We start from the raw sequence: 11860 nt of genomic DNA, 5'->3' as shown, positions 1-11860 counted from the left end.
GATGCATATAATGTGGAAGATCAGCAAACACAAACAGAGGAACCTATACCATGTTTGAACAGCAATGATAACAGCAACAAAAAAACTCATCTCAAAGTAGAATATAATCTGAGCAGAAGAGCGGTAACTCATATTTTCTTCTAATATACAAATGCTTTATCCTGTAAGATTGTGTAGGAAGTCACATTATTGTGTTGTTTAAATGAATGTTGTATTGATTTCACTCACAGGAAAATTGGTTGAGCAAAAGTGTCTTGTGTGTTCATTGCACCAATTGCATTTGTAGCAACATATCATATTTCTTTTGGCACTTACTGGGCTAGTAAGATGGGGACTGAATCAAAGCGCCTTCAGATATTTCTTCGGCTCTAGAATTGCCTGATTGTGGTGAAGAATTGGCAGGTCTGTCTGATCTATGTATAGAAAAGAGCTAGGCTTCATGGGAACAGAACCCTTGTTTTTTAAATCACCACAGCCCTAGGTCTTGAAGAATTTTGTAAATTCTAAGAAACAACATATGGCTCTGCTTCTGGCAAATGAAGGTATTTTATTATTTTAGAGGTAAGGCAAAAGTTGATGGCTTCCTGTGGATATAAGTTATTCCTTGGGAATCAGGGTGTATCTCAGAGCCCTGTTAATTTCCATACACATATACATCCTGTCCACTCACACACATGCATAGGAGTAATTAAGGTTTTGAGTGGAAAACTCTTTACCACATGGGATGCAAATATGATGCTGAGACCAAGTATATGGAATACACACTCAACATTTGGTTGCGATTAGCCCCAACTAGTATACAATAAAAATACATTCAAAGAACTAGGATGCATGCTTAGCAGAGGGCTACTAGTTCTTTAAAGTTCTGTTCTATTATTAAATTTCTTCTGCTTTCACATTAAACTTCAATTAAATAGTCTCATTGGTTCATTGGAGTAGGTTTCCATTCAAAATGAACATTTGTCAACAGATGCATTTATAAACAGCTGTGGTTTTCTTTGGGTATACACAGTGACATTATCCAGACCATCTGGCCATTCTACTGATGGTGTTTCTTTTTTGGGCTCTCTCTTTGACATAATAATTTATTGTCTTTAATCTGCTTGATTTCTTCAGAGAGAACTTTTCCTTCTCTCACACCTCATGGAACCAAAAAAATAAATAAATAAACTGACAAATTAAAAAGGATACAGGAGGTGAACAGACCTCTCTAAAGGTCACTGCAAGGCCTGGATTATTCTTTGTTTTCCTCTCTTTTTACTATAAAACATAGCCCTATTAGAAAGAAAGGTCATTTAAAAACAGAGCAATGCTACATTAATATTTTTAAAAGAAATTGTTTCCAAATGTAAATATTTTCTGGTATTTATTTGTTTGATTCATTGTTTCTTTAATTTTAGAAACCCTGGTCACTCCTCAAATGATTAAGAAATAACAGCCTTATTTTTCCAGGGCTTATCATGCTAGCCCTTGCTTTTCTTACCAGCACTTTTAGTCAGAATGGTATAATGATGGAAAAAAAGAGAGGCGAATGAATGCATTTGCCTCAAAATCTCCATCCAGGGGCAGCATAGGAACCTAAAAGTGAACCCTTCTCTCATTCAAATATAAGAAGTAAATGACAAAAATGTAGGAAGATATGAGGAAGTGACATTTTACATTAATTAATGTGAGCGAAATATATAGCAAGAATATTTGTAATCAAAAAGTTGTGGGGAAAAAAAGTAAGTCATACCCTTATAATTCTTTTATTATGAATATATAAATTATTAAACGTTTATATTAAAGTCATGTATAAAGTTTTAAGGAAAACCATATTGTAAATAAAATGTTGAATATGAAAAATAACTTATTATTTCCAAAGTGAGGACTGAGTCTATCAGTGACCTAGAAAACCCATCAGGATAGCTTGGTCATTGTAAAAAAATAAAAATGCAAATAAGAACATTATCCTCTATAATGTCAGTGAAAAACATAGCTTTTGAGTTAGAAAGAAAAATGGTAAAAGTTTATTTAAAAGGATAAGTTATTTTAAAAATTGGTGATATGGAAGAAATAGAGGAAACAGAGTATATTTAAAGGTAAATAAACTTTGCACTTATTATACATTCATTCAACTAACCAAATGCTTTTTTGTTACCTTTAGATTATTTGAAATATATGTCTTCTTAAATTACTGTTAAATAAATATTTTAGGAGGCAAAGATATGCCATAAGAGATAAATGGGGGAGTGTTGAACTCATTGGTAGCTCTTTCAAAGCTGAGAGTAATATAGGTGCTGGGAAATTCTAGCACTTTCTTGTGAATAATATATTATGTAAGAATTTGCACTTATGACAATGATCATCAATGTCTGCTAACATCACAAAAAGAGAGACAACAAGACATTATGTACCTCCTAAGGGAGTACACCCCCACCTATGAAGTAGTTTTGCCTAAAAGAAAATTACACCTGGCACTGATTAGACTGCTCCATCTATCTGACCATTTAGAAGAAATACAGAGGAAAGAGGCACACGTAAAATGTCACCCATGAGGATGCAATCAGCAAAATCTAGATTGTGAGAAATGCTATAGGACAAAACACAGTCTCTTCAACAAAAAGTTGAAAGGAAAAAACAAATAGAGAGATTTAAGAGGTACCTATAGATTAAAAGAGACTTAGGAAATATTTCAATCAATTGCAATGTATGGATCTTATTTCGATTTAGAAGTAAAAAGGAAACTACAATAAAATTATAAGGTAATTGAGTATATGATCATATTAAGGAACTTTAATTTTGTTAGATGCAATCATGGCATTGTGATTATATTTTTTAAAAAAGAGTCCATATCTTTCAGAAATGCATACTGAAATGTTTAGAGATAAAATAATATAGTGTCTAGAATTTTCTTTAAATTAATTTGAAGTGGGGACTAGATGGGTAGCAAAGAAATAAAACAAGATTGGCCATAAGTTGGTAATTGTTAAACAAGGCAGAAAATGGGATCAGTATATACTCTTCTCTCTACTTTTATGTATGTAACATATTCTCTATTATAAAATATTATAAAAAAGAAATGGTTAGTCATATAAGAGAAACGCTGTTATACCATATACTCTTCAACATAGAGAATTATTTTTTTAATAATTTAATATACAATTCAAAACAATATTACAGTGCAATTTTAAAGACCTTATAGAAAGAGAATTTATTCCCTTCCTTAGAAAATCAGTGCATGACTTGTCTCCCCTGTGCACCACGAGGGTTCAACAAGTAAGGCAAATGCCTTGAGTATGAAAGCCGCGGTTAGCGATGTACCGCATCCAGAATCCAGGAGAGGTAAATTAGACAGAAGTGGTAGTCATTCTTATTAAACAATCAATCAGGTAACACCATGACAAGTTGGTTTGCAGCACCAGAACTGTCCATTTAAGTCTCTTTTTTTCTTAGGGAGCAGAAGTCCCATGTTGTCTCCAGTCTCTTCATTGTATGTTGTGTGAGATCCATCACAGAATGAGCACTTCTTGGACCTCCAACCATGGCAGTGCACAGCTTTATCTCCCAAATGCTCCAGGACAAAAGCACGTACTGTCTTGGGGCTGTCCTGGATATAAAGGTTTACCATAGATTTGCTGCAATGATCTTGAACACAAAACCTTTTGTAAGTTAGATAACAAGTGGCAGCTGTCCTAGCCGCTGCGATCCATTCAACTTGTACGCTGGAGGTCAGACTCCATTGTATATTGAAATAATGATAAACTCCAAAAATGTAAAAAAAAATAATTGTTTTGTTGTTGTTATTGATGTAAAAAATCAACAGAAAGCTAACAAAAGATAAAAAGTGCGATGGAGCCAATGAGAATTTAATTATCTTCTATTCAGACAATAGACCTTAAGCGGAAGAAAAACTTTTCACTCATTAGAAGTATAACTTCTGCACATCACTGAATCATTCTCTTCAGGTAAGGCTCTCTCCTGATATAAGAAGTACTCATGAGCTAGAAAAATGACCTGGAAACTTTTCAAATGTCTCCAGGATGTTTCCACTTGGACTCTTCCTGGTATTGTGATTTATAATAAGAAATATATATTTGGTCTTTGTCCCAGTTTCTGGTTTTCTCCTAAAACTCTTAGAATTTCCTAAGTGAGGAAAGTAATCAAGATGTCTTCTGTTATGTTAGTATGTGACTTTTAGGAAGTACTTCAGGATGGGGGCTGGTTGCTAGGAGAAACAATCTTGTGATTAGAGGGTTGGAACTTTCATTCCCACACCTGACCTCCAGGAGGGGAGACTGGCGGATGATTGAGTTCAATAACCAATGACTGATGATTTCATCAATCTTGCCTATGTAATGAAGCCTCCATGAAAACCCTAAGGGCAAGGTTCAGAGAGCTTGTAGGTCAATGAACATGTGGAGGTTTGGGGAGAGTGGCAGGCTTGGAGAGGACACAGAAGCTCTGTGCCCTTTTCCCATATCTTGCCCTATATGCATCACTTCCATCTGGCTGTTCCTGAGTTATATCCTTTTATAGTATAAATAAAATCTTAAAAAAAAATAAATAAATAAATAATGGGCCGGCCCCATGGCTTAACGGTTAAGTGCGCGCGCTCTGCTGCTGGTGGCCCGGGGTTTGGATCCCGGGCACACACTGACACACCGCTTCTCTGGCCATGCTGAGGCCGCGTCCCACATACCGCAACTAGAGGGATGTGCAGCTATGACAAACAAGTATCTACTGGGGCTTTGGGGGGGAAAAATAAATAAATAAAATCTTAAAAAAAATAAATAAATAAATATCCTTTTATAGTAAACCAGTAATCCAGTGAGTAAACTGGTTTCCGGAGTCTTGTGAGCTGCTCCAGCAAATTAATTGAACCCAAGGAGTGGGTCCTGGGAATCTCTGATTTATAGGTGACAACCTGGGCTTGCAAGTAGCATCTAAAGTGGAGGGCAGTCTCGTGGGACTGAGTCCTTAACCTGTGGAATCTGATGCTATCTCCAGGTAGATAGTGTCAGAATTGAGTTGAACTGTAGGACACTCAGCTGGTGTCAGAGAATTTCTTGGCGGTGTGGGGAAACCCCCTCTGCATCAGACTAAGAAGTCAGAATCATTACTCCTTAAAGTTCCTTTCAAATTCCCCTATTCTGTCAATGGCATCACAATTCTATTAGTCTCATAGACTTGAAATTGTACTATAATTTTGGAGCCTTTCTTTTTTCAATTACAGCTGCAATCAGTTAAAAAGTCCTGATGAATCTCGTTTGTCAATGTGTCATGTATTGTCCTCTGCTAACTTTACTTTCCAAATCTCACATCTGACCCCTGTTTAATAGCTGTATCCTCATAGTACTGACATACTACTTCTTAAAATGCTAATTTCTTCATGTCATCTTATACTCAAGAACCTCCAATAGTCCCCTATTGTTTAATGTCAAGCTTTATTTCTTTGCCTAGCAGTCCACATTCTCCTAAATTTTTCCCCATATAATCTATAGATGTTGCTTCCTTCTCCTCACAATGAAGTTTTCCTCTGTACTCCAGCTCCCCTCTTCAACCATTTCCACTCTGTTCTTGAAGCCTACCTTACACAATCCCTTGTCCTCTGACTGTAAGGTTTGGCCAGTAGGGAGCACTGCCAAGGGAGTCATGGTTTAAATATAACCTAAGAAAGTTTAAAAGAAATTTGCCTTTAAAATAAAGGCAAAAAAATGCCAAACAAAATTGTTTTCTCTCCATCCTAACTAGAATCACGGTAAATTATATAGAATCTCAGAGTCAAAAAAAGATCATAAAATTTATATATGCCAACCCTCTTCCAAGGCTGAAGCATTCTTTAGAATAGTCCCTAGCTTATGTTGCCTCTTTTCCAAGAAATTCCTTTCAATCTTCGGCAGCTTTCACTTTTAGAAAGTTCTTTCTTGTATCAAACTTCCTATCTCTGTAAAGTTACATCCATTGACCCTATCTACTACTCTGGACCTTTAAAAATAAAACCCCAATTTCACTTCTTATGATAAGAATTCAAATATTTTATGATAGCTATTACTTTGTCTACACTTCCCTAAGCTGGAAATTTCCAATTTTAAAAACTATGTCTGAAAGAACGTGTTTTTAAGACCCACAGAGCCTGTTGACCAAGTTTTCCATCCAGCAATCACTACCTTATGAGAACTCTCTTTTGGCAGATGCCTGTGCTACTGTCTTAGATGCCTGACTCTTCTGTCATAGACGAGCTCCTTAGAATCAGTGGTTGTGTCATATTCATTCTTGTTTTCCCAGTGCCTTGCCCCAGTTATTAGCACTTTCATTTTCATTTATTTTTAAACAAATAGATAAAGTCATGTGTCGCTTAATGATGGGCATGCATTCTGAGAAATGCATCATTAGGTGATTTTGTCATTGTGTGAACATCATAGAGCACACTGAAGGGAAACAAAATTTACAACCCCCAAATGTATGTCCTTAACATGGAGATTATTTTAGGCTGATCATTTTTAAGAAATAAAAGACTCAAACTTTTTCTTGTTACCTCTCTCAACTGCCTAAAAGAGTTCAGATAAAAAAACCTGTCTCAGGAAGCAAGCTTTCACCTTAGTATAACATGAACTAGGTGGTAGACAGGGAGGAATCTAGAAAAGCCTGTTTGTTGGGCTCCCCTCTGTTCTTCTGTTTCTGTGTGGCCAAACACTTGTTTTCCAAATGTTTGCTCCTTTTCACCTACCTGTGAACTGCCTTCCTTCCCTTTGAAGTCCCTGACTCTTCCCACTCTCAACATCTTTTGTCTTTAGCTGAGGTTGGTATTTAAGGTGAGGGCTTTGGCCATTTTGGCGAGGTACTTGGTTTTTCTGGGTTTCACCCATGTATACATGTTATTAAACTTTTGTTTTTCTTCTGTTAATCTTAATCTGTCTCATGACAATTTAATTCTTACCAGCCAGAAGAACCTAGAAAGGTAGAGGAGAATTTCTTCCTCCCCTACAGTATTTACACAACCCTAGATGGTATAGCCTACTACACACCTAGGCTATATGGTACTAATCTTATGGGATCACCATTGTATATGCAGTCTGTTGTTGACCAAAATGTCGTTATAGTTAGTGGTGCATGACTGTAGACGGATCCAGTTATTCCTCTTTTAATAATGCTTTCAGTGTGCCTCTTCCTCTCAGAAATGAACTCAGTAGTTCAAATGAAGTCTGACTAGTATAAAGAGGATTGGAGCTGTACTTGTTCAAGATAGAATATCATACTCCCTATAATGTAGCTTGAGATTATATTATCATTTTTCCCCCAACCATACCTACTATTGACTCATATCGAATGCATTTTAAATCAAGATCAAATGCTTTTTCTACATATTACATCCAAACCATATCTTCCTAGCATGTATTCGTACAGGAACTTTTCTTTTTCTTATCCAAATATAAAAATCGATGATTATCTATGTTAAATTTATTCTCGCTAAATCTATCAAACAGCCCTTTGAGATCATCTTGGATTCTCATACTATCATCCATTACATTTATTATCCCTCCTACTTATTTCTTTGCTAATTATGAGCAAGTCTTCTCAGTTCTCCAATGTATTGATAAAAGTATCAATTTATTCATTCATTTATTCAATAACTATTAATTGAGCATCCAATAAATGCAAGGACTTATTCTAGGTGCTGGGGATTCACTTATTTTTGTGAGCAAAAAAGATCTGGTCTTATCCCTTGAGACAGTGGATTTCCAACTTTAGCATGCATCAGAAGAACCTGGATGGCTTGTTAAAATATATATTATTTTAATGGTCTCTACCCCCAAAGCTTCTGACTTAATATGTCTCATGTGTGTGTGGGGTGAGATTTTGCATTTCTAACAAGTTCCCAGATGATTCTGATGCTGCTGGTCCAGGGCCCACACTGCGAATTACTGTTCTAAGGAGAGATATACATTTAAATGCTAAGGACTTAATTATAAGCAAATATGACTTCACAGGACTGAGAACAGATCTTTGCCTTTAGGATATTCCAAGGTTTATTTCATTCTATATGTTATGTATAAATATAAAAAAAATAGGGTGACAATTAATTATGGTAAAAGAGATTATTCAATATATTGGGAAGGAGTGGAGGGCATACTAATAGAAAATCAAATTGCTCTTGGATAAATTAATCAGTTAGTTCAATTGAAATAAAATATTTAATATACTTATGCAGCTAAAGTGCTTTTTTAAAATAGTGACTACAGCAACCCCCCTTATCTGCGGTTTTGCTTTCTGTGGCTTCAGTTATCCACGGTCAACCACGGTCTGAAAATAGTAAATGGAAAATTCCAGAAATAAACAATTTATAAGTTTTAAATTGCACACCATTTTGAGTAGCGTGATGAAATCTCATGCAGACACACTCCCTCCTGCCCAGGACATTAATTGTCCCTGTCCAGAGTATCTGTGCTGTATACACTACACGCTACTCACTATACACTATTTTCACTTAGTAGCCTTCTCCATTGTCAGATAGACTGTCTTGTATCACCGTGCTTATATTCAAATGATCCTTATTTTACTTAGTAATGGCCCCAAAGCACAAGAGTAGTGATGCTGGCAATTCGGATATGCCTAAGAGAAGCCATGAAGTGCTTCCTTTAAGTAAAAAGGTGAAAGTTCTCAACTTAATAAGGAAAGAAAAAAATTGTATGCTGAGGTTGCTAAGATCTATGGTAACTTTTATTACAGTATATTGTTATAATTGTTCTATTTTATTGTTAGTTGTTGTTAATCTCTTACTGTACCAAATTTATAAATTAAACTTTATCATAAGTATGAATGTATAGGAAAAACCATAGTATGTATAGAGTTAGGTACTGTCTGCGGTTTCAGATATTCACTGGGGGTCCTGGCACGTATCCCCCATGAATAAGGGGGACCACTGTAATGCATTAAATTAAATAATATTCTCTCAAGCATTTTGTTCAGAAACTAGTAAATCTCTAACATTCTATTAATATAACTCTGAATGAATGAATAAATGAGAGTCAGAATGTTAAGTGATTTTCAGATAAGTGATCCGTAGATAAGTGGCAGAATCTGGACTTGAACTCAGATCTCCAAAGGGGAACAGAGTCAACAGTATATTTAGAGCAGTGAAAGCTTATTTCTAAGTCATTATCATCTCCCAGATAAATATATGAATTGCCCAAAGTTTGAGCACTTATTTTCACAAGTGCACTTAGGTTTAGGCACCTTGTGAGATACAGACAATGATGTATCTGAATCCTTTGGGAATTTCCCCTAATCTCAGATCCGTAACTATTTCTTGGAAGAAAGCCAAAGAATTGTACAAACTGTACTATTAACAGCCGTGATCTGGCAGACTGGCTTTAAGGAAAAATCAAGGGCTGGCCCACCCAGATGTGGTCTACTTGGCCCAGTTGAAATGTGCTCTCTCTGTGCCGACTGCCCAGCTGGAACAGGGCACAAAAGAAATGGGTGGTGATTTTTAAAGTTTGCAACACAGGGCCCTTCCTATAGCCTATATCCAGGTGTTCTGCTTCCAAAGTGATAACCACACCATAGACTCACCACAACGGTTTGTTTGAACCATCTCTTGTGCTATTCTGGGGATAAGCCTAATAATTTGTAAATCACACTTACTACTGAGCTAAAACCCTCCTACACACTGTCAAAACTTCTAGCATTTACTAGCTCATAAGATGAATAGTTCAGCTCTCAAATACCCAAATGGTTTGTCTTTCATTATGTCAATGATTCCAAACTTTTTGAAGTAGAAATATCATATTTTTGCTTGGTTTAGTCCTTGCCTAAACAGAGCTCCCACTCTATTATTTTATAGATATTTATTTATCTTGTTAGTCTCTAAGTTCCACAAGAATAAAGGCTACATACTTTATATTGTTTAAAGTGAAATGAAATCAATTTTATGTCGAGAATCTCACACCACTAACTGAAACAATTGAAAGAGTCTGGATGGTTCTATACATTCAGAGGGAGAAGTAATGGTTTATATGCACAGTTACAAGGCAGGATGCTATTGTGTTGCCCCTCACTTCATATGTTGAAGCCCTACCCCCCAATGTGGAGGTATTTGGAGATGGGGCCTTTGGGAGATAATTAGGTTTAGATGAATTCATGGGGTTGGGGGGCCCTCGTGATGAGATTAGTTCTCTTACAAGTGGAGATACCAGACAATTTGCTCTCTCTCTCTCTCTCTTCCTGCCATGTGAGGACACAGCAAGAAGGTGGTTGTCTATAAGCCATGAAAAGAGCTCTCACTAGAAGCCAACCATGCTGGCACCTTGATCTTGGGCTTCTAGCATCCAAAACTGTGAGAAAATAAATTTCTGTTGTTTAAGCCACCCACTCTGTGATATTTTGTCATGGTAGCCCAAGCTAAGACACAAATAAAGTGTTTTAAATGAATTTTTTAGTTGAATTAAACCATCTCCACCAATAACACTCTTAGAATTTTTCTGCAAATGAACCAGACTCAGTTTGACTTTTTTAAAACTAACTGTCCTGGAACTTTGGACATTATGAAGACATGACTTGATTGTTAATTTTTATTGTATGTCATTGCACATACAACCTGTTAGAAAATAACAAGATGACTCTAAATGTCTTCTGATGCAGTGTATAAACTCATCAGCAGTGAGAAAATAGTAGAAAAACATGCATCCCTTCTCCTTTCTTCTGCAAGAAAATCACTGACATTCAGAACAATACCCGGAATCATCACTAATTAACTTAGACATGCCATTCTTGGAGTATATAATTTGAAATGGCACACGTACTCCCCCAAACTACAGCTGTATCTTAATAGAACATGATAGCAAGCTAAGTTGTGTAAAAGATTCTGAGGGCTTAGCGGGATACTGATTGGCAGGGAAGCAAACAAAGCCAACCTCTGAGTCAGTCAGATGTTCAGATTTCCAGTAAAGGTCCCACAAACAACTACCTCAAGTGCATTGAGAGTCAACTGCCAAAACAACGGCTTCTCTGTTTCCCAAAGCAGTACTTGTGTACAGTCCCTAAACAAACTGTCAAAGACATTGTACATCTGGACAACACAGTTGCAAAGTTAATTTTGGTTGGAAGAAAACTATACCTCTGGTTTTAATTTGGTTGGAATTTTGATCAGGGAAAGAATCTTATTGTGGGCATTTCTAAAGTTTCTATGAACATGTGCAACAAGGCTATGAGCTGCCAAACATAGAAGATTCTGATAAATAACATTAACACTTCAAGTGAAGTCAAGGAGAGTCTAAAGGCTGTATGTATGTCATGGGCCGTTTAGCTCCATGGACCAGCACCCGGGGCATTCATTATCACACTATAGACTTGAGATTTCAAGATTCAAATTACAGAAATAACTTGATTCGTCTAACGTGTTCTCCTAAAATTTAGGCAGGCTGCTACCGAGTGGGTTATGTTACCTAGTCCATGAAAACCACCGAGCAGTTTCTCCCGCCTTACAGGACCTTGGTGAGTTTCTCATTCTTAGAAAGGAGCAACCGCCAATATCGAAGTAGTCAGGGTCCTCTTGTACCTTCACTTACTCAGAGCATTTAGAGCACTAAACCTGTCTACCTAATCCTTCTCTTGATCCTGATATTACTGAGGTCCGTTTAAATCCAGTGTCTCCAGGCAGTGACATCAGTGATATCTCCTTCCATCCCCGTCCTTTTTAAGTGAAAAATAAGCATATTCATAATGACAGGACCCATTGGAGAATAAGTACGGAGAAAGAAGAAAGTGAGCAACTTTCATGATGTTACATAAGTGAACCCATACAAAAGTCAGATTCTTTGCATCATGCTCTTAATTCTTCCTACTTCTCCCCTGAGTAGGCTATGGTCAACTACATAAT

At 36.5% G+C, this 11860-nt stretch overlaps 1 protein-coding gene across 1 annotated transcript; it reads right to left on the bottom strand.

Moving 5' to 3' along the window:
* Positions 1-3367: 3367 nt before the first annotated feature.
* Positions 3368-5636, bottom strand: LOC131401868 (CDGSH iron-sulfur domain-containing protein 1-like). The gene is made up of 2 exons (XM_058536958.1): positions 5576-5636; positions 3368-3744 (listed from the first exon to the last, which is right to left on the bottom strand). Exons 1-2 carry the CDS (start codon positions 5634-5636, stop codon positions 3368-3370), a joined length of 438 nt encoding a protein of 145 aa, XP_058392941.1.
* Positions 5637-11860: the final 6224 nt, after the last annotated feature.

This window comes from Diceros bicornis, chromosome 4, assembly GCF_020826845.1.
Source record: "Diceros bicornis minor isolate mBicDic1 chromosome 4, mDicBic1.mat.cur, whole genome shotgun sequence".
Taxonomy (NCBI): domain Eukaryota; kingdom Metazoa; phylum Chordata; class Mammalia; order Perissodactyla; family Rhinocerotidae; genus Diceros; species Diceros bicornis.
The sequence above is the reverse complement of the archived record's forward strand: the minus strand, read 5'-3'. Positions and strand labels throughout refer to the sequence as shown.